At 54.3% G+C, this 26,289-nt stretch overlaps 1 protein-coding gene across 3 annotated transcripts in view; it reads right to left on the bottom strand.

The window, feature by feature from the left end:
• GRM4 (glutamate metabotropic receptor 4) overlaps positions 2,906–26,289 on the bottom strand; it is a 41,683-nt gene continuing 18,299 nt past the window's right edge. For 2 of the 3 annotated variants that reach the window (XM_021377465.1, XM_021377467.1), the window contains exons 4-11: positions 19,075–19,210; positions 17,444–17,598; positions 16,998–17,138; positions 13,482–13,682; positions 12,693–12,829; positions 11,177–12,112; positions 6,282–6,528; positions 2,906–3,619 (exon numbers count right to left, since the gene is read on the bottom strand). In XM_021377465.1, coding sequence (XP_021233140.1) covers positions 3,570–3,619; positions 6,282–6,528; positions 11,177–12,112; positions 12,693–12,829; positions 13,482–13,682; positions 16,998–17,138; positions 17,444–17,598; positions 19,075–19,210 — 2,003 coding nt within the window. In that variant the 3' untranslated portion in view covers positions 2,906–3,569. Of the gene's footprint in view, positions 3,620–6,281; positions 6,529–11,176; positions 12,113–12,692; positions 12,830–13,481; positions 13,683–16,997; positions 17,139–17,443; positions 17,599–19,074; positions 19,211–19,698; positions 19,974–26,289 lie in introns of those variants that run through there. The other variant, XM_021377468.1, reaches the window with a different exon arrangement.

Genomic DNA, 26,289 nt, shown 5'->3' with positions numbered 1-26,289 from the left:
GAGGCTGAGAAATCCACAGAGAAATGATTTTGTTTTTCCACCTCCCGCAGAGTTGGCCTAATTGCGTCACTGAAGTCTGTAATTTGCCTCTCACAGAACAGAGTTAATGACGGGCTTCACGCTGCTGCCTCGCACACAGGATGGGGTGAAGCATGCACACACACCCCAGGACCTAACACACCACGGAAAGGGTGGTGGGACCCCAAAAACATCGAGGAGGAGCTCAGAGGAGGAGGTGGAGGATGGGATATGAGCAGGTAGTCCAGGCAGACAGCGCTGCCGTGGGTTCCTCCCCCATTTCTCAGCTTCCATTGAAAGTGAAGAAACATGCAGGCCAACCCCGGGGGGAACTTGAGCAATTAGTGCTATTTAAATTCTACAGTCCTTCACAGGAATAAAGGAAAAATCAGAGCAGTGCTTTTAAGCCGAAGAAGAGGCAAGTAGAACAGCAGCACAGATTTCAGTACAGGGACCAAAAATATCTACGTAAAGTGCCAAAAACCAGGAATTCCCCCACCAGAACACTCAGTATCTATCTTGCCTTCCAATATGTTAAGCAAAACTGAAACCTGATCCTAAGAGATGCCAGCTAACTCCCAAAAATGCCCCAGCAGCAGCTATCGCCTCTCTGCAGATAGCAGCACCGCAGCCTGGATCTGCAGTGCTCTATATCCATCTCAATTGCTTATAGACTGCTCCCTTTTAATTAGCTTTCATAATCAAATAAGTGTCTAGAATTAAGCGGCACTGTATCATGAAATGCCATACAAAATTAACCAGCCGTGTTCGGAGGTCACTGCATCCGCCACCGACTCGCAGCCAGCGCTGGGAGGGATGCAGGTCTATTTAGCAGCACACAGGAACGGTGCCAGCAAGGGTAGGTTTTGAGCTGATAAAAATGGGGCCAATTAAAATTCCGTTCCAAGACCAGCAAGGTTGGGTTTGTGCAAATATTTTGCATATCCGTTTAAGAGCATCTTTACATCATTTCAGCTGCAAGTCTGTAAGGAGTAAGGCTGAATCACTGCAAAGCACACTTACACCAAAATAAGTGCCCACATGAGGACTCTTTTGATTTAACACTCCACCAGATCCATCAAGAAATCAAGGTAGCTATTGTGTTCAAACAGGGCCTGAAGCAAGAGGGGGACATGAATCTGCTTGAAACTACGTTCAAAAATTGGCCAAGTGACTCCTTGCTTAAGTGTCAGAAGCACCCCTTTGGGATTGGCCCCTGGAGCCCAGAGCCCACCATCCCTCCAACTCTTAGCACAGCTCAGATCCCACACCTTCCCACTCCAACAGCTGCCTGGGCATGGAGCTGGCTTGGGTCTCCCTCCTGCTCCTCAGCTATCTTCGGGCTCTGCACTGTGCCATGAGCCTCCCCCTTATCTTCAGAGACCAAATGAGCGTGGGGATCTGCTGGGTGCTGGGTGCCAGCAGGCATTCTCCATCCACAGCTCCTCCAGAGGACTCAGAGCATCCCTCATGGAAGGAAAACATCCCTCATAGGAGCGAAGGGATGCTGTAATTAAGGTGGGATCAGCCACCCCTGTCACTGTCAAGGCAGAGTTTGGGGTGGAAAGCTGCTTGTAAAACCAGTAGATTGGTAACTCAGAGCTAGAAACAGCACCAGAGACATCAACTCAGGTTTTCTGGGAGCCCTCTGCACCAGGCGGCATTTCGCATCCGATCAGACAGTGATGGATGTAGCAGGAACGGAGCAATTTTTCCTCCTGAGGAGCTCTTTTGACAAGTGTGATCTTATCAAAGTTCCAGGCTTTTCATTATATCCCTTTTTTCTCCCCTACCTCCTGCCTTCCAGCCGTGCTCTGCTCTCCCCACATTGGCAGGGAGCAGTGCAGTGCTGATGGCTGACGGTCCCTGCAGCACTCAGAGCAGCACTGAGACCTCCCCTAAGGCACGCAGGCACAAGAGTGGGGCTGGGGGCTGCAATTAGGTCTAGAAACATCCGAAACAATGCGATAACCTCACCTGGGAGGAACACAGCAAATGGGTGGAGAGGACAGCTCAGCAATCTTGCTGCTTCTGAGGTCGGGATGCTCCAGCCAGCTGCTGCAGAGCACCCGAAGCAACGAGCTGCCCCAAAGCTGGAGGCACCTCCTTGGGGCAGCAGCAGCCATCCCTGCCTCCTTTCCCCACTTCCCATCTGCCTTTAGGAACAAGGAGGAGCTTGGAGCAGCCACTCATTACCTCCCCTTTCCAAGTGCCTTCGCAAAGCAGATAGACATAGGCACAAGAAGCAACGACCTCAAAGACCTCCAAAGCAACCAAAAGCAAAGCTGGACACCACGTGTCTGGTGCAATGGGTGGCTCCCAAGGCTGGTGCTGGGGCCACGTCCTCTCCTCAGGAAGAACAGGGCTGCCACGAGCCTAATCCTTCCTAATTAACCCAGTTGGGTCCTGGTGGGGGTGGAGATGATCTCACCTCTGAAGGGGGGAAAAAAGAAGGGAAATACTTTGGTGTGCCCAGCGCCATCCTTGGGGAAGGGCAAACAAGGAGATCTCATCCCTTTCTGCCCCAGATTCCACCCCAAGCCATGAACCCATGTCCCAGCGCGATGCTGGGCCACCTCCTGCCCCATCCCATCACACGGACCCACCCACAGAGGAAGGATGCTGAGCCCCGGCCCAAACCTTCCCCCCACCCCGAACCCCCTCACCAAACAGTCACCAAGAGGCAGCAAACGCCGAGTGCAAAACCATGGTCTTTTATTAGAAATCTCCTCGTATAAAAATGATCATGCTCTACACAGTCATCGAATAATTCATAAACATCCAGGCACTGAACTTTGTAATTTTTTTTTTCTGTGTGTGTGTTTTTGTTTTTTGACTGGTCGGTACCTAAAGCAGACATATTTCAATCCATATGGTCATCACATACATTAAGTAACCACCTATAGAAATCAGCACTTTGAACACAGTCTAGGTTTTACTTTATTTTTTTTATTTCGTTCTCCAGTTTTGTTGGTTTTTTTTTTTTGTATTTAAGTTTTATGTATTTTTTATTGATTTTTTCCTTTTTGCAACATAGAGAATTTGGTTGGAGAAGGGAGAGTGAAGAGGGACAGAGGAAGACAGGAACAAAAGAAAATGCGAGAATTTATTAAAAAAAAAAACGAAAGAAGGAAAGGAAACAGAAGGTTCTGCACAACCACAAACAACCTCACAAATTCCAGAACAGGGAAAATGCTGGGTCCCTTTTTTTTTTCTTTTTTTTTTGCCAAGATACAGGAAAAAAAAAAACCCAAAGATTCGCCACAGTCCATCCCCTCTTCCCCGCGCTCCGTCCCCTCTGCTCCACTGCTCCTCCGTGGGGAGGCATGCATCGTCACGGTGGTCGGTGCTTTATTTTGATTGTTTCTTTATTTTATTTTTTGCTGCTGTTGATCACCTTCCAATGGGAGCTCTGCCCCCCGGCCCGGCCCGGAGCAGGACCCCGCTGTCACCTCCCCATCCCGTCCCGCTCCCCACGGGGCCCTGCTGCAAGCGCTGGGGTTGCCCCCCCTGCAGCCTCCCTCTGTGCCAGGCGGTTGCGATCACTGGAGTTAAATTGCATGGTTGCTGTAGCTGACGTAGGTCTGCTTGGTGGACAGTGCTGGAAAGAGAGACAACGGTGAGCTGTGCAGCAGTGGTGGCATCTGCCCAACCGTCCTGCACACCGCCTGCCCAGGAATGTGGTGGGGTCACCGTCCCTGGAGGGGCTCAGAACCATGGAGATGTGGCTCTGAGGGACATGGTTAGTGCACACGGTGGGGCTGGGGTTGGGCTTTTCCAACTTTAATGATTCTATGGTTCTTCACCCCATCCCATGACCCTGATCTGATTGGGGAGATGCTGGTGGGGACACGGCATGGAGTTTGCTCATGGATCTGACCCGTGCTGGCTCCCCGTGACTGCACCGAGCTGTGATGGATAGACTGAGCCCTATAGACAGACCACTCTGAAGCACCGTAAGTCCTAGGATGTGCCCCCCAGCCCCATCACCTGTTTTCTGCAGACAGATCTGCAGGCACTCCATGCTCCCAGCATCTCCTCCTGCCCCAGTCCTGCTCCACAGATGGTGAGAGAGGAATGCAGCCAGCACAGCCCCATCCCAGGATGCCTGCACTCCATGCCCAAGGATGGAGAGCACCCACACAAACCCACCATAACCTTCCCAAAGCCACCAGCCCACAGCATGGGGCCAAACACAGGAGGGAACAATGTCTACAAAGCCACACGTCCCAGATGCACTGGCTGAGCTGCAGCCCAGGCCAGAGCCAGGAAAATGCCACCAGATAAGAAATCGTCCAGCTCCCTGCAGGGCTGTGCTGCTGCCTTTGGGCTGCAACCACAGACTGGGGAGAGCTGTGGGCAGCGATTCACAGCTCCTGGCTCCTCTTGGTGCAGCGGCCGGGCACGATGCTCTGCAGAACGCCCTCCACTACATCCTCACAGACCACAGCAGACACCTCCAGCCAAGGACACAGGGTATGCCAGGGCCCTACAAGCCACACAAAGGCATCCTTTATGCAACCCATGAGCTCTGCTATACACACGGGACACGTGGATGCCAGCTCTCCCCCTCCAATGCTCTCCCTGTCTCGGTGCCTCGCTGACAAATGAACCTCACTGCGGATTTTCAACTGGTATTCCCAGATAACAATTAGATAGGCCATAAGAAATTAGAGCTGACAGAGCTATTTGTTAGCCGCAGTGTTTTCATAGCCAATCTGCCCATATCAGAGCCCCGTGAATTATTCATTCCGTTGTTTATTTAAGGATATGTGACCTGCTGGTGACAGAGCGAAGAACAGCCCCTCTGCCTGGCACTGACAGCCCCTCAGTGCCTCCTGCACTGGCAGCAATGCCGTGCCTGGCTTGCTGCTCACTGCTGTGCACCCAGCTCCCCAATTCCCTATGCACAACGCATCGGAGCTGGAGACGCAGCAGACAGGAGCTCAGCTCCCTGCTCCCAGCACGTCTCAGCCTCGGAGGCTGCTGCTACGAGTCCCACTGGGAGAAGGATGTTCGGCACAGCAGAGAGCACATGGGAATGATGTGGGGTTGGATCATGGATAAGATGCTCTTGGCTGGAGAGAGGTGACATGCCAGTGTTCCTGCCGCATCACAGACAGTGATGCCATGGGGAGCCTGGCTCCCCACACTGGGACTGGTCTGCTCCCAGTGAGCCCACAGATCCCCACAGACAGAAGGGGATGGGAGGGGAACCCTCACCCACTGCTACGTTGGGGTGGTACAACAGACCACAAGGAGCTGTGACAGCATCTGACAAAAGCAACTTCCAACATGGGGAGCAAGGGGCTCTGACCACATAGCTGCCTTCCACAGCTCACACTGGTAGATGAAAGAGTGGATTAAGCAGAGAAATTGCTCATGGAGAGATGTTACACAGAGGGCTGTGGCCAGGAAGAGCCATTGCACAGAGAGATGTGAACACATGGGTTATACAGAGATGCCAAGGGGTATGAAATAGCTCAGACTGGAAAGGGAGCAAGAGTGGGATTATAAAGGAAATCATGAGTATCCGTGGAATTGCAGTTTGGTCTCCATCCCATTGATGCTGGAATCCAGAAACTGTAGTGGTACACAAGGAACACTTGTATTTCCACAGGGGTTTTCTCAGATTTATCCCAAATGAGATTTCTCCTCTCAAAGCACCCCAGCAGCATTGGCTCCAACCATTTATTCCTCCTGCAAGGCTCTATTTTTGGAAACCCAAATGCAGAGCAGGCGCACGCTCTCTTTCCTAGTGTTTCCCAGGCCCCTCTTCCCACAGGAGAGTAGTGACTGTGTCCCCAGGACAGCCCTAGCTGGGACACCCGTCTCCCCATCAGCTCCACCAGAGCCTTCCTATTAGGATCCTTCCCCACGTGCTCATTGCAAGCATGCAGATATCAGCAAGACTCAGCTGGTGTCTCATGTAGCAGTGGCAGCATATTTCCCATTCCAACCACCCACCAGCATTTCCCATGGGATAACACACGTGGGCTTGCAGAGGGGATGGAGGGAGTGGGCAGGACAAGTCCTATCTCATCCATGTGGCTACAGTGATGAAAAACTGCATTTCTAGTGCAAGAATAAACAAATGGAGAGGAAACCTGCCCTGCCAGTGGGCAGGGGATGATGCTCTCCCATTGCAGATAACCAGAGCACACCTCTTGCCTGCACTCACGCAGTGCAGCACAGCATGGCTGCAGCCTGCCAGCAAGGCTGGGCTTTGGGACCAGCTGCCCCACCACCACGAGCCACATTACCTTGTGTTTCCAGATTTTCGCACAGCTCTGATTTGGCCTCTCCATTGGGACGGAAGCCTCCCTTCTGGGAGAACTTGTTGGACATGGTGGCCGCCGTCACCACTGCCTTCAGGCTCCGCTTGCGCTTGGGGACGTTCTGCTCCGGGTGGAAGAGGATGATGTACACCTTGGGCATGTAGAGCATGCCCAGGGACACTGAGGCACTCAGACTCACCGAGATGGTGAGCGTCGTGGTCTGGATGTACATCTGCAAGACACAAAGGCATGAGTTCAAACCACCACGGCTCTCTGGGATGCAGAGGGAAACGGGCAGCTCTGGTGCCACGGTGATGGGCACAGTGAGGACATTTCATCCCCAGGGCCTGGGGCACCCTACAGCCCCACCACTTCCCACCAGGTAATCCCCGCTCCCCAGCTGGTTCCCGGGCCGTTGTCATGTAAGTCACATATTACACACCGACGTTGCCTTTCTGCAGTCAAAACTAATTTCACGCTCACTGTCCAGGACTAACAGTGACAGATGTTTTGCAAAATGAAAGCCCATTAATCTGACTGTAGAATAATCCATTTTTCTATGGAAAGTGTTTGGCAGTCTCCTCGCGAGCCGGGGGCATCTGAAGCAGGCGGTAATGGGAGGCAAAAGGATCCCTTCCCTCCTCCCATCCCCACCTCTCACCCATCCCCTCTCCATCAGCATCCCCTCCTGTGCTGCATTGCTCACACCTGGGTCTCTCCTGGCTGGGCAAGGAGTGAGCTCCAGGTCTTTGCATGCTTTGTGCACACACTGTTTGTTTCACTCCAGCTGTGCACAGATGCTGAGGCTGTTTCACAGATCGCTAACAAGGAGGCTTAACGCACTTTCTGCACTTTATCCCAGGGCTGCGTGGTGCACAGGGTTTCTTCTGCAGCTGTTCCATGGGATTTGGAGGGCAGAACCCAGAGGCACCCACCGGTGTGCCCCAGCTCCTGGTGGCGTTCTCTGGAGGCCCAGGAGCAAGAAGATGCCCCAGACAAGCCAAGTTAGGGTTAGGGTATATAGGGCTCTTCTGGGATAAGGTGCAAGGAGACAGCTCCATCCCATTCATGAGAGCTGGTGGGAGGCCGCAGCTCTTAGCCGGGGCTGCCATCCCACCCCAGGACCTGCAGGACCCAGGTGCAACCATGCAAAGAACTTCTTGTTTTGTTCTCTCCCTTCAAAAGCAAACACACAGCCCCCAAAGCCTTCCAACCCAGCGCAAAAGAAAAAAGCTCCAAAGCTCGCTGTGAGTCAACCGCAAAGTTTGGTTTGTCCCCAGAATAAAACCTATTGCTGTCACATGCGCCAGTTTGTTTGTTCCACCTTCTCTCTACATGCACACAGAGCCAATTTAGACAGATTTTAGAAATAAAAATGTCACTTCATCAGGAAAAGTCAAAACATCTCTCAGTGCCAGGATATCAGCTCCTTTATTTTATCTTTTTTCCCCCTCTTGCTTCTCTTTTTGGCTGAAGCTCTCCAGGCTTTCCCACAAGTGACCTGGAGCAGAACTGCCAGCAGTGAGGGCAGCACTGGGTCACCAGCTCCAGGACCCCAGCCGCTGCCCTGGGGACCAACAAAGCTCAATGTGACACAGATCCCACCATGGACAGCTCCGCTCTGCCCACCTGCTGCTCGCCAGCAGATGCTTTTTGGTGGAGCCCCCATATTACATTCCATACTGTTGACTCCCACCCATACCAAAAGACTTGGAAGCGTTCTGGTGATAAGGGAGCTCTGCTCAGAGCCTGTCCCCAGCCCCCACAGCATTCCGGGGGGCTCACAGGAGTACCATGGCTGCCCTCACCTTGATGAGCCATTTGCTAGAAAGAGCCGCATTTTCAGCAGCCATTGCTGGCGTCACATCAGAGCAAGCCCCTTTTTTAGCTCAAAGAGAAATATTTTAGCCTGGAGTCCCTGGAGTCTAAAGGCAACAACAAAGCACTTCACATTGAACCTCTTGCCACACCACAACATGACAACGTTTTGCAATTTTAATTCCCACTCTCTTAGTCAAGTTCCAACCCAGGGCCCCACTTTACCCACCATTAAAAACACCTGAGCTGCCCTAGAGCCCTTTGAGACATGCACTGAGGTGGCAGAGGACACAATACTTCCCACTTCAGCAGCATTCCTTTTTTCACTGCTTGGATCAGAGAAACCAGACTTTTTCTGAGCCAAGATGCTGCTGCATCCAGAGACTGCATCAGCCCTAAATAACCCAACACAGATCCCCAAACCCAGGCACCGATGGCCCACGTTCAGCATCAACTGGCAATAATCACGCGTTGCAAGAGGTCGAGCAAGCTGAGCACACAGTACCAATCCCAGCACCTGCAGTGGGTGCTGGGGAAGGAAAAACCTGCTCTTCCCTTCCCCGGCACCGCTAAGCAAACTGCTGGACACTCCTTATTCATCCTCTCTCCCTCTTTCCCTTGCTGAAAGCAAATGTGATAAACAGAGCACCAGACAATGACACCGCTGTTCAGCTGCTGCCTTATCAGCGTAGGAAATTGTCTCTTTCTTTAGATCCTCTGTTCTTGCTATTTCTGTAATCCGCTGGGATCGGTGGGGATAAGAGGTTCTTTTGAGCAAAGGCTTGGGGGACTTGTTGTAATAATGTGCCACCTCCATGCAAAGTTGTAGGCACGAAGCAAAGGGAAATGAAAGGAAAATGGGGATTTTCATCCGCAGTTGGGGCTGTGGTAGATGGGCTAAGCACTGCTGGGAGGTTGCCCCACAGCATCCCAAAAACTCAAGCAAAACCCATGCTGTGCTCTGCAGGGACAGCAGTGGCAGCAATGGGGACCAGTCCTGGCAGCACAGGGGCAGAGGAGAGAGTGGTTGTGCCCATGGGGATCTGGGGGCACCCCACTGAGCATCCCATGCAATGCCAGTGCCGCTGAGGGGCAATGCCCATACAAACACCCCCCAGCTTTCACCCCACCATGCAGGCTGCACCATGACACCTTCTGGACCTTTTTCTCCCCCAAACCACAAACCGAAGCAGAAGCACTGAGGCCAGCAGCACCAAGCAGCACCCGATCTAATCCTTCTGGCTGCTCCTCTCCCTGCACCCCATGCCCCAGGGATGTTCCACGGTGGCACCTACAGCAGCACATCCTCGTACTGATCCGAAACACCGCCAGCCCTCCTGGGACAGCTCAGCAGCGACAGGCGTCGAGAAAGAGAGCCGCATCCAAGGGGATCTGGGAACATCACTTTTTCCGCCTCTAATCAGCTTGTTAGCAGCCTAATAACAGAGAAGCCCTGCACATTACAAGCCCCCGAAGTGAGGCACAGCCTATTGTCGAATTGCTACTTGACAGCCAGCTTTCGGCAGCCCTAAATTATCCCATGACAAGCTGCAGTGAAGAGGTGAGCAACCTTGCGCATAATCTACAATCATTATCATTTCCATCTTTATTACCCACAGTATGCCGAGCACATTAAGGCGGCTTTAAGGGAGCTTTTGTTTTGCAATAATTTCTTAAAAAACCTGCTTTCTTGTTAGTATCTCCCCTGCCATCTCATCAAAATGGAAATGCTGCGAGAGGCTCCATTTATTTCCTTTAATTCTCCTTCACTCTTCTAGCCAGAGCAGGCTGACTTGGTAAGGGATTTTTTGGCTGAGGCAAAGCTAAAGGTGTGTGTGCAGACTCAGGTGCTCCAAGCAGAGCCAGCACTCCAGGACACGTGCAAACCCCAGTGTCCACAGCAAAAGATCTGCAGCAAGCCAACCCCAGCCCTCCTGCAATACGTGCTTCCAAAATCCACAGCTTCAGCAGCTCGGCATCAATGGGGACACACTCAGGGGATAATTACCCTAATTGTGATGGATCCAGAAGGGGAATCCGAGTGGCAGTCACCCTGGGGATGTCGATGCCAGGGATTTGTAGGGAATAGCAGCAGTGAGGTTTATTTGTCGCAGGCAGCGCCGGGCTGGCAGGCGCGAGCTGCTCGCATGTAACACAAACGCGATTCCCGTTTTGTCTGGCAGGCAAAGGGGATTTTTTCTCATTCATGAGATTCTTCCCTTTGTTCTCACTTGAGCATGGGCTTCATCCAGGCTGGTAGAGCACGCTCTGCCCCCAGCACAGGGGACAGGGAAGGAGGCATGGGGGGTGTGGTTTCAGCAGACCCACTGCTCACATTATCCATCCTGTCCCCATGCACAGTGCCGCAAAGTGGCACTCAGAGCTCCAGCAGGGCCACGCGTCCCACCACAGCTCCTGTGATTCTCAGCCACGCTGAGGAATTTGCCGTCAGCATCGTGTTGCCAAACAAATAGGTGTTAATTAAAATTGCAGCAAGGCGGTAATCGAGTGAAAAGGCGCAAGGTGCCGTGTGCCCCAGTGAAGTGCTGAGGGGTCTGCTCCTCCCTTCCCCTGTCCCCAGCCACTTCCAGCTCTTGGGAATTTCAGAGAGCATTGATTTGGCACAGAAGAAAGGACAGGTAGTGGTCAGGGGTGCTTTTCCTTGGTGCTAATGACATCAGGGCCTGGACCAGCCCCCCAGTCCCCAGCTGCCCCATGGACCCCATCCTCCCCACCCAGCAGAAGACAGCCCCCACCAGCCTTGTTCAGAGAGGGGCAGCGGGGACTACAGTGCGCAGAAAAAGGGAAAAATGAGGGAAAATGAGACAAGAAAGTCAGGAAGGGAAGAATGAGGAAAACCACAAAAAAATCTCCCCAGTGGAGCAAGAGGCTTCAAATCAATGCTTCCTACCACGATATCCAAGCCAGCAAGACCATATCCTTATGGGTCCCTTCCAACTCAAGATATTCTATGATTCATGAGGAAGCATCCCCCCTTGCTCAGCCCCTTTCCGGCAGCCCACAGGTCCACCGGCCACAAAGCTCCCCTCCACCCCCCTTACCTTCTCTGCTGACTGCGACGTCCCAAAAAATATAGGGATGAAGGCTAACCACACAATGCAAGTAGTGTACATGGTGAACCCGATGGGTTTGGCTTCGTTAAAGGTCTCCGGGACCCCACGGGTCTTAATAGCATACACAGTGCAGGTGACCATGAGAAGCATGCTGTACCCAAGCAAACAGATGAGGGAGAGGTCCGAAATGTCACATTTGAGGATGCCCCGGGCAAAGTGGGGGTTTGTAGTCCGCTGGTCCTCGTAGTCAATGACAGAGTGGGACGGGTCCACGATGAACCAGATGCAGACGCCCACGAGCTGCAGCGAGATGAGGCTGAAGGTGATGACCAGCTGGGAAGCGGGGCTGATGAACCGCGGGGCACTCACCGACTTCTTGCCCTGCTCAAAGATGCGGTAGATGCGGTTGGTTTTGGTGAGCAGGGCGGCGTAGCTGATGCTCATGCCGAGCCCGAGGAAGATGCGTCGCAAGGAGCACGTGCTCAGGTCGGGCTCGGCAATCATGAGGAAGGTGGTGGCATAGCAGAGGAAGATGCCCGTCAGCAGGACATAGCTGAGCTCCCGCCCCGACGCCTTGACGATGGGCGTATCGTTGTAGCGCACAAAGGTGACCACCACGAAGAGGGTGGCGATGATGCCCAGGATGGCAATGAAGACGGGTACCACCGCCCATGGTGAGCTCCACTCCAACTTGATAATGGGGATGGGGGTGCAGCTGGTGTGGTTCTCATTGGGCCGCTCGTTGAAGTGGCACCGCTTGCAGTGGAACTCATCCAGCTGGTACTGGTAGCCATCACAGCGCTCGCAGTGCCAGCAGCAGGGGATGCCCTTCACCAGCTTCTTTCTCTCACCTGGCTTGCAGGGCAGGCTGCAGATGGAGCTGGGGAGCTGGCTCCCGCCCCCTGGCCACAGCATGCTCTCCACCTGTGGGGCGAGATGGCATCAGGTCCATTGATCATGCCATATCATAGAATGTTTGGGTTAGAAGGGTCCTTAAAGGCCATCCAGTTCCAACCCCTGCCATAGGCTGGTTGCCCCTCACCAGATCAGGCTGCACACGGCCCCACCCATGGCCTTGGGCACCTGCAAGGATGGGGCACCACAACTTCTCTGGGCAGCCTGTGCCAGGGTCTCATCACCTTCTGATTAAAGAATTTCCTCCTAACATCTAACTTGAATCTTCTTCTTCTCATTTAAAACCATTCCCACTTGTCCTATCACTATCAGACCATGTAATATGTCAGTCTACCTCTTGTTCACAAGCTCTCTTTAGGTACTGGAAGGCCACAATGAGGTCCCCCCAGAGCCTTCCCTTCTCCAGGCTCCCTCAGCCACTCTTCACAGAAGAGGTGCTCTGGCTGATGCTTGAGCCAGACGCCTGCTGAAGTTTGCCAAACCACAGCTTTGGCTGCCTGACTTTGCTCCCATGTGTCCCTTGAGTCCCAGCTGGGCTTTTTACAGGGTGGGTGAACGGGAAATGCTGCATGACAACCCCCCACCTTACCTTCAGGTGGAGGTGGTCGGTCCATTGCCCGATGACTTTGTATTCAGGGGTAGAGTTCCTGATCTGGTACTGGTAGATGTCATAACGTCCTGGTGCGTCTCCATTCTCATTGAAGGTCACTGGAGTCCCAGCAATGCCTACAGGAGAGGGATGGCTCAGCACCCAGAGCTCCCAGCAGCACTCGGTGCCATAAGCAATGGCATCCATGAGTTTGGTGTTACCCCCAGCAAGGGGATACTTGCTGCAAGCTGTCAGGACAGTGCCAGCCTGGGTTCAGGGTGGGGGAATTGCTTAAGAAAAAAAGGCAGAAGGAAGGGAGAGGAAAAGGGGACAAATGAGGGGGACAAAAGAAAGAACAGAAACCAATCCTGAGCCTGAGCTGGTACAAGGACCATATGGGGAGCCACAGATCAGCCCAGCAGTCCAACCACAGCTGGAATTCACTGGTGATGCTGTGTAAGGAGCACTGTTACAATGGCCATAAACACTAATAAAAGGAAGGAAGAGAAAAATCAAGCAAGAGGGAAAAACAAATAGGAGACACTGCAGAGGAGATCACAGAGAGGAGATAAATAGAAACAATAAGGAGGACAAGACAGAAAATGTTTATTAAAGAGGTGGAGCAGAGGAAAAGATGCATTTCCAGAGATCTGAGGACAGACAAGGGCACAGCAGCGTGATGCCGCAGGACCTCTGCCAGCAGCGACGCAAGGCAGCAAGCTGTGGGTGCTGTGTCACCCATGGCAGGGGACACCCAGCAAGCAGGACTGGCTCCCCAAAGCCCCACACCTGAGAAGTTGACGTTGCGGATGTACTTGAGCAGCTCCACGCCGTCCACCGGGTCCATCCTGGGGCACAGCCCCACCTTGCCGGGGCACAGGTTCTTGTGCATGTTGTGCAGAGCGTGTCCCATGGCGTAGACGGCGTCGATGACAAACTGCACCTTGCCCTCCTGCTCGTATGAGGAGTCCTGGCCAATCCGCTCCCGGTCTGCGGACACACAAAAAGCAGCGCTGCTCATGGGGCGTGCAGCTGAGAGCCCCGCAGATGTCATCACACCCCAGCGCCATCGCACACCCTGCAACCCTGGGACACACTCAACAGCTCCCCAGACAGGACACAGCGCCAAGCTGTGATTTCCATCCCATCCTCACCCTCTCCACCAGCAGCACCAAAGGGCCATCCAGGCACTCTCCATCACCACTGTCACCTCCACCACAGTCACTTTCCCAGTCCCCAATGCCCTGCACCCCTTGTGTCCCCCCAGCAGCCCCACTCCTTGCTGACCCCGCAGCTTCCCCCGTCTGCCTCATTTGCAGGATGCTGCAAGGACCCACTAATTGCCAGCAACAGCTGCCTGCCTCTCCTGTCATAACCACCCTTAATAAGACTGGAAACATGTTCATCATTTAACAGAAGACATCAATTGATGTAACACACTGTTAATTACAGCTAAGAAAGCATCTCCCATGGGGTTATGCCGCACCAGGGAGCCCTGAACCCGGGCAGATGGAAGGAGAGTTTCCCTGTGAGCCAAAGGCACAATCCTTGTCCTCCAAAGAGGCACGAGCATTCCATCCGAGGGCACCCAGAACTCATCCTGGTTCCACGGAGCGGGAAGGGTGATGTCCACGTGTCCCCATGCCAGGATGGGAACGAACCGCGCCGGACACGGAGGCGCAGCTGACAGCACGCTAAGGCAAATTGATAGCGAACTGACCAACAAGAAAAGATGATATCAAGGAGAGGAATTTATAGCCCATTCTTCAAAGTTATAAAAATGCTTTTGGACTACGTGGGGATTACTCATGCGAAACCCGTCAAGTTATCCTTTCTTCCACGTTATTGACAGGGGCTATTAATCTTCTCCCTCAACGTAGGGCCTCTCCCCACATTCATCTCAGCACGCAGACAAGCCACTCTATCTTGTCAAGATAATTACCCATTAAAGCAAGGCTGTAACAGGCTGCACGCGGGCGCTGAGCTCCCGGGGGTGTCCCAGCCCCACTGCTGCCCCCGAGAGCCCACCCACCGCAATAGGAATTGGGCCGATGCCGAGAGGAGATGATGCGGAGCAGGACGCCGAGTTTCACGATGTCACGTTCCCGATGCGGAGACAATAAATCTCCGTGGAACTCTCCGTCGATTAGGACTGCGAAAGGGATGTGACCTCACTGATTATAACAGCAGGGTCGTGCGTCGTTCTACAGGGCTGATAATTAATTTTCAAGTGCGTGAGGGGCCTTTGCGGGCACCTCTCCGAGGGCCTTCCTCCTCCAGTGGAGAATGACTTGGGATAAGCAGTGATTCCGAGCACATCTCCTACACCAGCTTTCAGAAGGAGCAAAACAAACTCACACCTCCGGGCTACAGAAGCCCCCCAGGGCCCTCAGCATAGAGCCAGTTTGGAGAAGCCACGGGGTTTAAGGAAAGCAGACGCGTTGTTCATCTCTGCCCCATTTGCAGCAGCCTTTTGTCATCTCAGCGAACACAAACAGGGAAAATCCTGCCCCACTGGTCCTACTGGGGCTGTGCTGGAGAACAGCCACTGGGTGCCACACAAATCCAATGCCATACTGGGGAGAGACTGAAGAGGAGCAAAATGGGGAGAAGGCAGGTTGTCCTGATACAACTCCTACTACTGAACTACCCCAAATGGGCATTTGCATCAGCCTTGCCAAGCAGAGCACACAGCACTGCACGGGCTGGTTATTTGCTTCAGGCCCTGCATTGTTTCCCCTCTCCGTTCATCTGCCAAGCAAACGTTCAGGAGATAATTTATTTCCTGACAAATTCAGGTAATTTAAAGACAGCTCCTAGGACATTTGCCATGTCATGGTTTCAGCTGCCTCCACTAATACCTTGGCCCTGAAATATTGCTTGCTTAAATGCTACATTACTATGAAGATGAAGACACCAGTGCTTTGTAAGACCTCCTCATGCATCTCTCGGTGATGGGCATTCCCTGATGCAGTCCATAAAAGTCAGGGGCTCTCAGATCCCCAGGAGTATGGGCACAGGCACGTTTTCTCTCTGCCCATAGAGCTTAGCAAACCCAGCCCACACAACAGGCATTCAGCTGCTTGGGGAAGCTGCAGTGCTGGAAAGCCCTTCCAAGAGAGGTGTCCCCACATCAGATCCTTTGGGAAACACCTTCAAAGGTGAGAGATTAAAAAAAAAAAATCAGCCCCTTTGTGATCAAACTTTGCAGGCATGGCCACATCTGTCCGCCCCATGGCACCACGCAGCAATGTTCCTCCCAAGGATGCGGGGACGTGCCCGTGTCCCCACGTCCTGCCAGCCGCAGCCTTCCAGCCGCCGGGCTGTTATCTGTCTTCAGCCAGTGCCAGGCAGGCAGTAAATCTCTCCCATCTCTCAGTAAACATGTCACCTCCTTGAGCCTCCAAGCATCACCTCGGCAGCAGCGCTGTCAGCAAGACAGATCCCCTGTTTGCCTTGTTTGCCGCATTAATCCCTACAAGCCCACTTGAGCTGGAAGTTGCTAAAAATGCCCAGTGGTGTTTAAGGAGAAGGTCAGGAGCCCGGCACCGAGCTCTGCTGAGGTCAAAGCACCCAAGGATGCTCTGCTCCCCACTGCAGCAGCACCAGGGTGCATCAGTGAAGCAGTTTGCAAGGAGACAAGGGCAAACAGCACAGCAGCACGTGCCCTGGGGTGCTCGCCTCCCAGCACACTACTGGCACTACCAATCAGCTGCATTTTTCTGCCAGCAGCCCCTTGTCTGGGATCTGCTCGGGTGAGATAGGAGCTGTTTGCAAGGGAATAAGGGTGCACCAGTGTCTTCGTGACTTCCACAGGACAGCAGTGCTTCTGCCAAGCACAAGGTGAGAAAAAGGCAGTCGTCTGAACACTGCTAACTAAGGCAGAATTTAGCCCAAAATCAGGGTGGTGTGGTACCTGCAGATGATGGGGCCAAGGGAAGGGAGAAGCAGACGGATTGTGTGAGGCATTGAGCAGCCTGGGACCAGGACTCGACACACACAAACCAAGCACGTTCCACGCACTTCCTAGGTCACACACAGCCCACAGGGATGGTCAAGAGCATTTCTGGAGCATTGTTCCCACACAATCTTTCTGCTTAGTCCCAAAAACCTGCTTAGAATCAAGCCACCCACTCGCACCAATTGCCACACAGCCACAAGCTGGGCAGCAAGGACATGGATGAGCTGAGAGGTCATAAAGGGAAAGCAAGCAAAACACTTCTACTGCTTGCCCTGGGCTCTGGGCCATCATCTTCACATCCCCACAGACCCCACATGGCCCCACAGCATCCCCGTGCTCCTTACTGGTGCACTTCTTGATGCTGCTGCCCTTCTTCAGAGCATGCCGGCTCAGCTTGCAGTGGAAGTTTTCCTCCCAAAATTCAGCAAACCAGATGTTTCGGCGGTTGTTGTCCAGTGTCCTGCTGGAGAAGTAGCGATCGAAACCTGCCCAGGGAAGAGGGGACAGAAGGGGGTGAGCCCCTGGGCTGGCAGGGAGGTGCCCAGCATGGCCCCAAAGCTGCCAGGCAGAGGGGAAGTGTCTTGGGAGCAATTGGGAAGAGCAAGAATGCAGGTGGTTGTGTCCCAGCTGCCACCCAGGCAAAGCAAGGAGGTGAGATGGGAAACCCACCTGGGGACAATGCATCGGGAAATGCAAAGCCTGTATCAGCCCAAAACTTGTGGTTAATGGGATGCCATCAGGAGGACAGCCAGCAGGGAGATGAGTGAACCCACCGAGCATGGCCTCTTACCTTTGACGGACACGCGCTTGGGCAGGATGGTGACAGAGCCCTCGGCCACCTCCTCCAGATGCAGCACCGGGGAGATCTTGGAGCCCCAGCTGTCCGAGCCCATCCAGATGAAGTGCCCCGTCTGGTTCGCCCTCTTGGCTGCCTCCAGCACCCTTCTGCAGAGAGAAAGCAGCGGGTGCTGCTCAGCAGCATGGGACTGGGATGTGGCTCTGTGCCCATCCCAAGAAGCAGATAGCAGCATGGCATGGGAGCAGGGCTCGGACCCATTTGCATCTCTCATTCCCAGCAGCACTCCACCAGCACCAGGCACAACACACACAAGAGCAAACCACACTGCTCCACTCCCACACCCTCCGTCCTCCCCAGCCTGGGCACAGGCTGCTTCTCCCACTCCATTTGCATATTTGCTGACTGGTAATCGAATTTCCCCCTTAATTACCCAACATTAGGCATTAACAAAAAAAAAAAATCAGGTTATGCTGCAACCGGCAGGAATTCAGCAGCACTGGAGAGCTTGTGTGCTCCCAGCTCTGATCAGCATAGCAAAGCATGGGAAAGAGCCATCCAGCACTGCCAGGGCCCAGATGAGGGCTGTCCCATGCCCTGGGTAAAGCCATGCTCTGCCTCGTGCAAGCTGGTGTGTGGAAACCACTCTTCACGCAATATAATCCTATTTGGATGGGTAAATGCTTGCAAACCCCAGTTAATGGGGCTTGCCATTTGCACAGCAAGGTAAATCCCCTGTTTCTCAACACACAGCCACGTAAATGTCACGTTTGCAGACATTTCTATTAAGGAAGGAGGGAAGAAACTCGGAGCATTTGCACATCTGATGTAAACTGATTTAAAATCGCAGTTTACCCACATTTACATAATGTTTGCTGATTAATAAATTAGATACTTAGGAAATCAGGGGTAGCTCCATGTGAATCATTCTGCTCCATCATCAACAAGAGCTCCATAAACAACAAGAACAGGCTCCGAGCAACCTGATCTAGCTGCAGATGTCCCTGTTCATTGCAGGGGAGTTGGACTAGGTGGCCTTTCAAGGTCCCTTCCAACTTGAACGATTCTCTGGTTCTAAGAGCTGCAAGATGTTGCTGTGCTTGTGGAGCTGCTCATCACCTCCAGCCATGGCTGCAGAGCCGGTGGGCAGTGAGGAGGGGTCCCCAGAATCTGCACTGCCGGGGGCTGAGGATGTACAGAGCCAGAGCAACGCAGATTTCTCTCCCTTGATCTCCTTGTTACTGCAGTTCAGTGGCAGAAAGCAGCCAGGTTGGAAGTCAGCCCTGGAGGGTCCGTGCTGCAGGCAGGTCCGTGCCGTGCTGCAAGGTGCATCCTCTCCGTGTTGCACACACATCTGTCCCGTGCTGCAAGGGAGCACCCTCTCCACATGGCACACAGGTCCATGCCACACTACAAGGAGCATCCTCTCCATATTGCAGACATGTCCATGCCACATCACAAAGGCAGCTGTGCAATGCTGCAGGCACACCAACTCCACACTGCAGGCGCATCTGCAGCACCCAGCTCCTGACACCAGCGTCCCACATCCCGCCAGGCACTGCTGGGCTCGGTGCCGGCACCCTGCAGCACATCCTCCCCCACCTCCCCTCCCAGCCCCTCCGCACCTGATATCGTCCTCGTTAGCGAAGATGATGACTGCCCGCGCATGGGAGGTCTCCAGGAGGCGGCGGATGATTTTGTCAAACTCTCCAGGCTTGGGCTCCCGTGGGATCTTGACGGATTGGGCAACGCACACACCACCTGCGGCACAGACAGCCCGGCACTGAGACCCCCGGGCCCACTCCAGGGGGACAGCCCCGTCCTACAGCCCTGTGATGTGCAGACATGGGACTCCCCAGCCCACCTGCACCCCAGTGAGGAGCTCAGCCCTTTGCCACCCCCTGTGGCCCCATGCCCTGACCCAGCTGCACCAGCAGAGGCTGACGCTCCCCACGCTCACCCAGAGCCACCCCATGGGAGGTCCCAGATTTGGAGGATGTCCCGCAATGGCCGCACCAAGCTTGGGGAGCAGCATGGAGAGCACAGTCCCCACCATGGGGGCACGCACCTGAGCCCTACCCAGAACCCTTCCTTTCCTCCGCAGCCTTCAGTGCATCCTTCCCTCTCATCCAGTATCTCACCCCAGCTTCCCACCCCCCATTTCGATCCATCCCACAACACACCCCACCCCAATGGGCATGATCTCACTATCCAGTGGCTCAGGGTTTTCAAACCGCCACCATTCCCACCTAAAGCACCAGTGCTGCCTTTCTGCAAAGGGCTCTGCTCATACAATAGGCAAATACTGGACTTGGGAAGAGCCATCAAAGAACCACAGCCCTGGCAGAGCCCTTTGGCCCTGCATCAGCAGCACAGCCAGGCAAAGGGATTCATTCCCTTCCCTGCAGCCCTGCCCCATGCCCAGAGACCCCTGGGTTTCTCCTGCTGGGCTGGGGAGAACTTCCCAGGCCAATGACCAAGCCAGCCATGGGATGTGTGCAGAAGCAGCTAATTAAAATTAAAAGAGACAAGGGGAAGCTGGCAGCTGGACACATCCCCACACGTGGCTGCCGGGCTCCCAGCTCCAAAAAGCCAGAGCCCTCCTGCTCCACCATTACCACAGATGCCAATAAAGAGCGAGATGAGAGAGAAAATTAAAGATTGCAGGACCTTCTGGATGTAATTGATGGTGTCGATTTGCATAGCAAATGACACAGCTGATACTCACCTGCCAGTAGAAGATCCCTGCTTAAGCAAAGGTCAGAGCAATTAGCAGAGGGTTGAGATTCCCCAGATTACAGCACTGGAGAGGGGCAGGAGGAGGCTGGGAGCCACTGGGATGGGAGAGTTCAGTCCCTCCAGCAAAATGATGTCATGTGCCCCTTTACAGCCCCCTGGCAGAGAGGGGCTGATCTATTCAGGCCGGGGGCTCTGCTCGCTGCATTTCCAACACAGCCAAACTGCTGAGACATTTCATTTTTTTTCCTCCAGTAAGAAGAAACTGGGCCAATTTGCTGCTTGTTTCCCATCTGGGGAGCCAGATGGATGGAGAGGAGGGAGTTGGATAAACAGATTCCCGGACAGCTCGGCGGGCAGCAGCCGGCAGCGCCGGCGGGACAGACACATCGCTGCCCGGGGACGGTGGCTCTGCCTATGGAGCCACTGCAGCTTAATTACAGTTTCCATAGCAATAGGAGGAGAAATTCCAACCAAAGCAGCACTTTGCAAACACCAGAGCCTTCCAAGAGCCCAGTGCAGTGTGCGCCTGCTTGACACTTTTGTGACAGTGCTGAGGCCAGCACAGCATCGTGCCACAACGCAGTGACACTGCGATGCTCCCAGCAACACCCACCCTGCTCCAGGCTCACAGTGCACTGCGTGCTCCTGCACACAGGTGGGCAGCACAGGGACACGAGGGTCCAAGCTTGCACACAGCATCTGCAGCACCAGCCCCTTCCCAGCACGGCTGCAGCAAATCCAGCTTTGGGACTTCCCCAGGGTGGCAGTGAGGGTTCTGCACTGGGTCCTCCCCATGCATTTATTCCCTGTTCAGCTGCTTTGAGCAATGCCAATGCTCAGAAAAACAAGGGGACAAATGTTGCCACCAGCAAGGGCTTGCTGCTTGCATGCATGGGATGAGGAGGTGGCACAAGAGATGGGCCCATAAATAAATAGGAAAGGAGATGAAATCGATGGCAATTCAGAAGTGGCTGAGTTATGCAGCAGCTCTGTTAAATCACACTAACGAGGAAGGTAACAAAAAAAGGATACGGGCAATTAGGGCATAATGAGGACCTTATTTCTGCAGTGGCTGGAGAGCACAGGCACAGGAGTGGGATGCAGCCAGGACAGCAGGCAGGGAAAGCAAGGAGGGAACCCCAGCAAGGCTGGAAAACTGCCCTAAGGACAGACTCCAGTGTCTGCAACTGCTTCCAGTTTATTAAAGCTAATTGGGGCTCTCTGTACTTAAAAATAGCACCACAGAAGCAGCCCAGGTGAAAGCCCCAGAGCCCTCCCCCGCCCACCATGCAAACGCTGGCAACACCAATTATATATTTTTTTTCTCCTTAATTAATGGTCTGGAAAAAGAGGCCAATGGCAGTGGGGGAGGATGGGGCAGGGCAGAGCGGTGAGCATCTCAGTGCTCCAGCGGCCCCAGCTTTTAGTGCCTGCATTATTCATAGCCCCCCCACCCTGCACTGCTGCAGGGAGAGGATTTGCCACCACGCTCCTGCTATCTCCGTGCAAAAAATCCATTTAGTCAAAACACTCCTTTATGGCAAGGAGTAGGGGAGGAGGCGGAGATGGGGACGTGGTAGCTGCTCTCCCTTCTCCATCAGCAGTGCAGGGCAGTGCCCTTCCTGCAGGGCCCCACGGCTGGGGAGGGGGAAGGAGCTGAGCTCTGGGGACGCCTTTCCTCCCCCAGTTCTGAGGGAGAGCCAAAGAGGAGCAGGAAATGAGAAGCACCCACAACCAGCTGGGAGATAGGCACCCAACATAAGGATGCTCAAATGCGAGACTGCATCCTGCCATTGCTGACGGGCAGCACGAAGGGGTGCAGAGCATCTGCAGCAAGAAACCTCCAACATGCACCACGGGTCCAGCTGCACACCTGCCACGGGCCGGGCCAGGAGTCCTGCACCCAGAGCTGCAGCTCCCAGCCCTACAGCCCCCAAAGCTGTTCACTGCTCCCGGCTGGGACAGCCCAGTCCCATGGCAGCAGAGGGTGAAATATTCAGCACGTGGCCGTGTCCCCTTTCCCACGGTGTCACCTCCCAGCATCTGGCGGCCGCTCGCCCGGGGACTCTCCTCATTACAGCGGGGTTAACACGTGTTGTCAAACACAGGTCAGGGTTTAATCTCCACCATTACGGGCTCGGTGGGAGCACAGCTGCTCCGGGAAGCGCGGCGCTCAAGTGCCCTCTTGATTGCAGGTAGATAATAAGCTTTTGCTGTCGCTAACGTACACCATCAATCAGGGAGCGCTTTGCCCGGGCTCCCTGCAGAGCTGCGAAGCGCTGTGCAAACGCATTGGGTTGGAGAAGCGGGGGCTGATTCAGCCGTGCTGCAAACAGAGGTGTGCATGGACCCCTCCTGGCTGGGAGCGCTCCCTGGGCACTGCGGGGGCATCAGGGCACACACAGCCCGGCTGTGGGCTATGTTGTAAGTGGCACCGGCTTGGCAGGAGGAGCAGCAGCCCTGTGCTGACTTGGCACAGGGACGTGCAGGGATGCTGCAAACCCACGGCCAAGCTGGGGCAGGAGGCCAAGGCTGGACACCTCGGTCTGCTCCCTCTCCCAGCGGCCCACCTTGCCATCGGGTCCCTCACTGCCACCATCTCTTGGCACGGACCAACAGGGAGCACCCACCTCCCACACAGCTGTTTTCCACCTCCCTTTCCTAAACGAGGCTGTTTAGATGAGATCTCCAAGCCCAGAGGTTTAATTGGCAAGATGGTGGCTGCAGCCCCTGCCCTAGGGTTCGCTATTCACATCACTTCCAAGCCCCCAGGAGCTGACACGTTAGAGGAGCTGTTAGGGGCACAGCTCACGCTCTCACAGAGGCAAAGCTCCTGGCAAGCAGGGATGGCTTTTGTCTGACCTGGGCGTGCAGGATGAGACACCCCACTCCTCACTGCAGGCAGCTCCAGTCACTCCTTCACTACTGCACAGCCCCAGTGAGAGAAACGCTCAGAGCATCCATGCACAGAGGGCTGTGTTACCCCACAGCTCCCAGTCCCGCTGCTGCCAAAGCACCTCCTCTACCTTCTTCATGGGCAAATCCAGGGACACTGTCCCGCTTTGTCATCCCAAACCAGCTCCGATGCATCCCCACCAGCAGCAAATCTCAATGCACGTCACCGCAAGACAGGCATCTCTCCCCATCCCTCCTGGGGATGGAAAGCACAGGGTGGTGGCAGCTCTCTCAGCCCAGTCCCACCAGACCAGTGGGATCCCAGACCCTTGAAATGCTCTGCATCGCATCGAGCCTCCATCACAGGAGGCTGCTGGCACTCACTGCCTGCCTCGGCCTTGGAACCCATTCAATTGCCGCTCTTCAGTGCTTTGAAATCTCATCAGACTTTATGGATCTGAGCAATTTGTGCTTGCTTTTCAACCGCCCGCATTGCTGGGGCTAAATCAGTAATTAATAAATTTGCAGCGGGGAAAAGAATGGGAAAAAAAAAAAGCGACGCTACGCTTTGCTCCAGCCTGGAACCCTGGGAGGCAGCGCAGCGATGGCACCGTGGGGTTCAGTGCATTTGGGCAGCACAGCCTCGAACCCTGGGGTTACTGATGGGTGCCACCCCCACAAGAAGGACCCCCTGTAAAACTCTGCTTTGCTCTGCTCCTCCCCTCGTGGTCCCCCTAAGGCCACAGTGAGGACAATGTCCCACCACGTGTCACTGGGGACAGGACAGGAGTCAGCGTGGGCCAGAAATATTTACAAGCAACGTGGGCTGCCTGCAAAGCCCAGAGCCGGCTCCCAGCCAGCACCTGCCTCGACCACAGCTAATAGCTCCTCTTTGTCCTGCCACTCTCCTTCCCCTGCTTGCCAGTGCACAAAGGGATTACAGCCAGATGTGCAAACGGGGAGCAGAGCAAAGAGGCAAGGTCAGCCTTATTTACAGGCAGAATGCAGGCACACATGCTGCCCAAGCCCTCAGTCTGAAGGGAGGTGGGAGGGGAGCTGGAGGTCCTGGCACCCAACAGCAAACAGCTTGAGGGCAGCGAGGTTATTTTAGGTGGGGAAACTGAGGCAGAAAGCCATCCAGAACAGCTTCCTGGCTGCATTGTGGCACACAACATTGACTTGAGCAAAAAGAAAAGAGGAAGAGGGTGGGAAGGAATAGAAAAAAAGCCCAGGAAATACTGCAGGAGCCTGCAAGAGTTTGGAAACACAAAGCAGTGATGACATCAGAGCCTCGGTGTCCCAAGTGTGTCCCCAGGGCATGCAGAGCTCCCTGTCCCCAGCCCGTGCCCTTTGTGTCTGAAGCAGCAGGAGGATGCTGGGACCCAAACGTGACCCACTTGAGCAGGGCTCTGCCCGCAGGCATCCATTGGGCTGTGCTGCTGGATGGGTACAGCCAGGATTTTGGTCCCCGGGTAGAAGATGCTCAGAGATGCACGGGCATCCTACCCACAGGGCACAGCACAGGGAGCTCCCCAGGGTCAGCAGATACCCATGGTGAGCCACGGGCACATCCATATATCAAACCCATTATCAGTGGTACTCAGTGTCTGCTTGCACCCTAAGGTTTGGGAGCAGACCACGTTTGGCATCGCCCAAACCCCCTGCGCAGCTGCGAATGCCAGAGCCCCTTTTGGGGGTGACATTCTGATGCATCAGCCAAAAGTAATGAGCCTAGTGCAAAGCAGAATGACAGCCATGGATGTCACATGGTAATGAACAAATGCATCACAAATATATATCAGGCTCTTAACTAAAAATATAGAAAACTCAGCGAAGGATAAAACAATAGAGGGGGGAAATGACAGGGTGAAATTGATCCGGGCACATGACTAAGGAGCCTTGCATTTGCCTGGAAATATTGCCCTCTTCACAAAAGAGAGCGCGGCACATTACGATGCGTGGCACAACACGCTGCGCGCACCACTTCAATTACATAAGCATAAATCTCATTCTTCATCTCCAAGAGCTCGAGCGACAGCAGAGGTGTCAGCACGCGGAGCCAGGGGACGGCAGGCAGCTCTGTCCCCTCGGAGTGACACCGTGGGTTGGGACAGCCCACTGGTGGCCTCGGGGCCAATCGAGATGCAAACACGCATAACACCCACTGCCTCTGCAGGGCGCTTTGCTGGAAAAAGAAAATGCGCTTCAAAAGCTTTAAAGGGCCTGAATAAAACAAGTCTTTTTGCAGACATCGCGTCTCTGCAACGCCAGCACCTGAGAAATGATGAGTGATGGCCATCCAGCCAGCAGTGCAGCCCCCGGGGGCCAAGGAGTAATTGCAATGTATAAAACCTAGTGGCTCTCCAGGGTCAGGCTGCAGCCCACAGCCGCAGGGCGGTTCTCCGTGGGTCACTCTGCAGAGCACAGTGCCCCGGGGCGGGTTCCTCCCCAGCCCGCTGCAGAGGCCTTGGTTGGTGCCGTGACCGCGGCGCTGCAGCGGGTTTAGCACGAGGCTTCGCTCGCAATCGAAACTGAAGGTCAAGTTGCTAATGCATCAGAAAGCAAACAGCTTGAATGCTAACTGCTAACTACAGCAATGAGCATTATTGCCTGATGGAAATAAAAACCGACTCGGAACGCTCAGGCTTGGCATGAGAAATGAAGCGCGGCGATGTTCTGGAGGAGCACGCGGCGGGGGGGGGACGAGCAGTGTCTGTGGGGGGGACGCTGCCGTGTCCCCAGGCGTCGCACCCCGCAGCCCCGCTGCGTGACAAACGGCGGCCGGGGCCGGATCCTCAGTCCTGCAGCAGCCCTGCTACATCACCCTGACAGTCTGCAGACACCTTAAAGCAGAAATAAATTGCTGGCTGCTTTATGCTGCTGGAGGAGTGCAAATGAGAGCCAGACATAGAAGAACAGGCTGTAAAAGGAGAGGAAGGATCCCTCGCCCGCTCCCAGCGCTGGTGTAAAGGCATTTGGTGACAGCAGAGCCATCTGAATTTATAGGGGACACAGAGAGGCACAACCTAGCCCTTCCTCAAACACTGCAGTGGGCACCACAGAGCACAAGGCTGGGGGAATTTCAAAAAGGGAACAGGAAAGGGAATGGGGAAAGGGAAAGGGAGGAGGCGGGGGGAGAGTGAGGGAGAGGGGGAAAGGGGAAAGGGAAGGGGAAAGAGAAGGAGGAGGAAGAGGAGGAGGAGGAG

This window comes from Numida meleagris, chromosome 25 (assembly GCF_002078875.1).
Source record: "Numida meleagris isolate 19003 breed g44 Domestic line chromosome 25, NumMel1.0, whole genome shotgun sequence".
Lineage (NCBI taxonomy): Eukaryota > Metazoa > Chordata > Aves > Galliformes > Numididae > Numida > Numida meleagris.
This window is presented reverse-complemented; position numbering and strand designations above follow the sequence as displayed.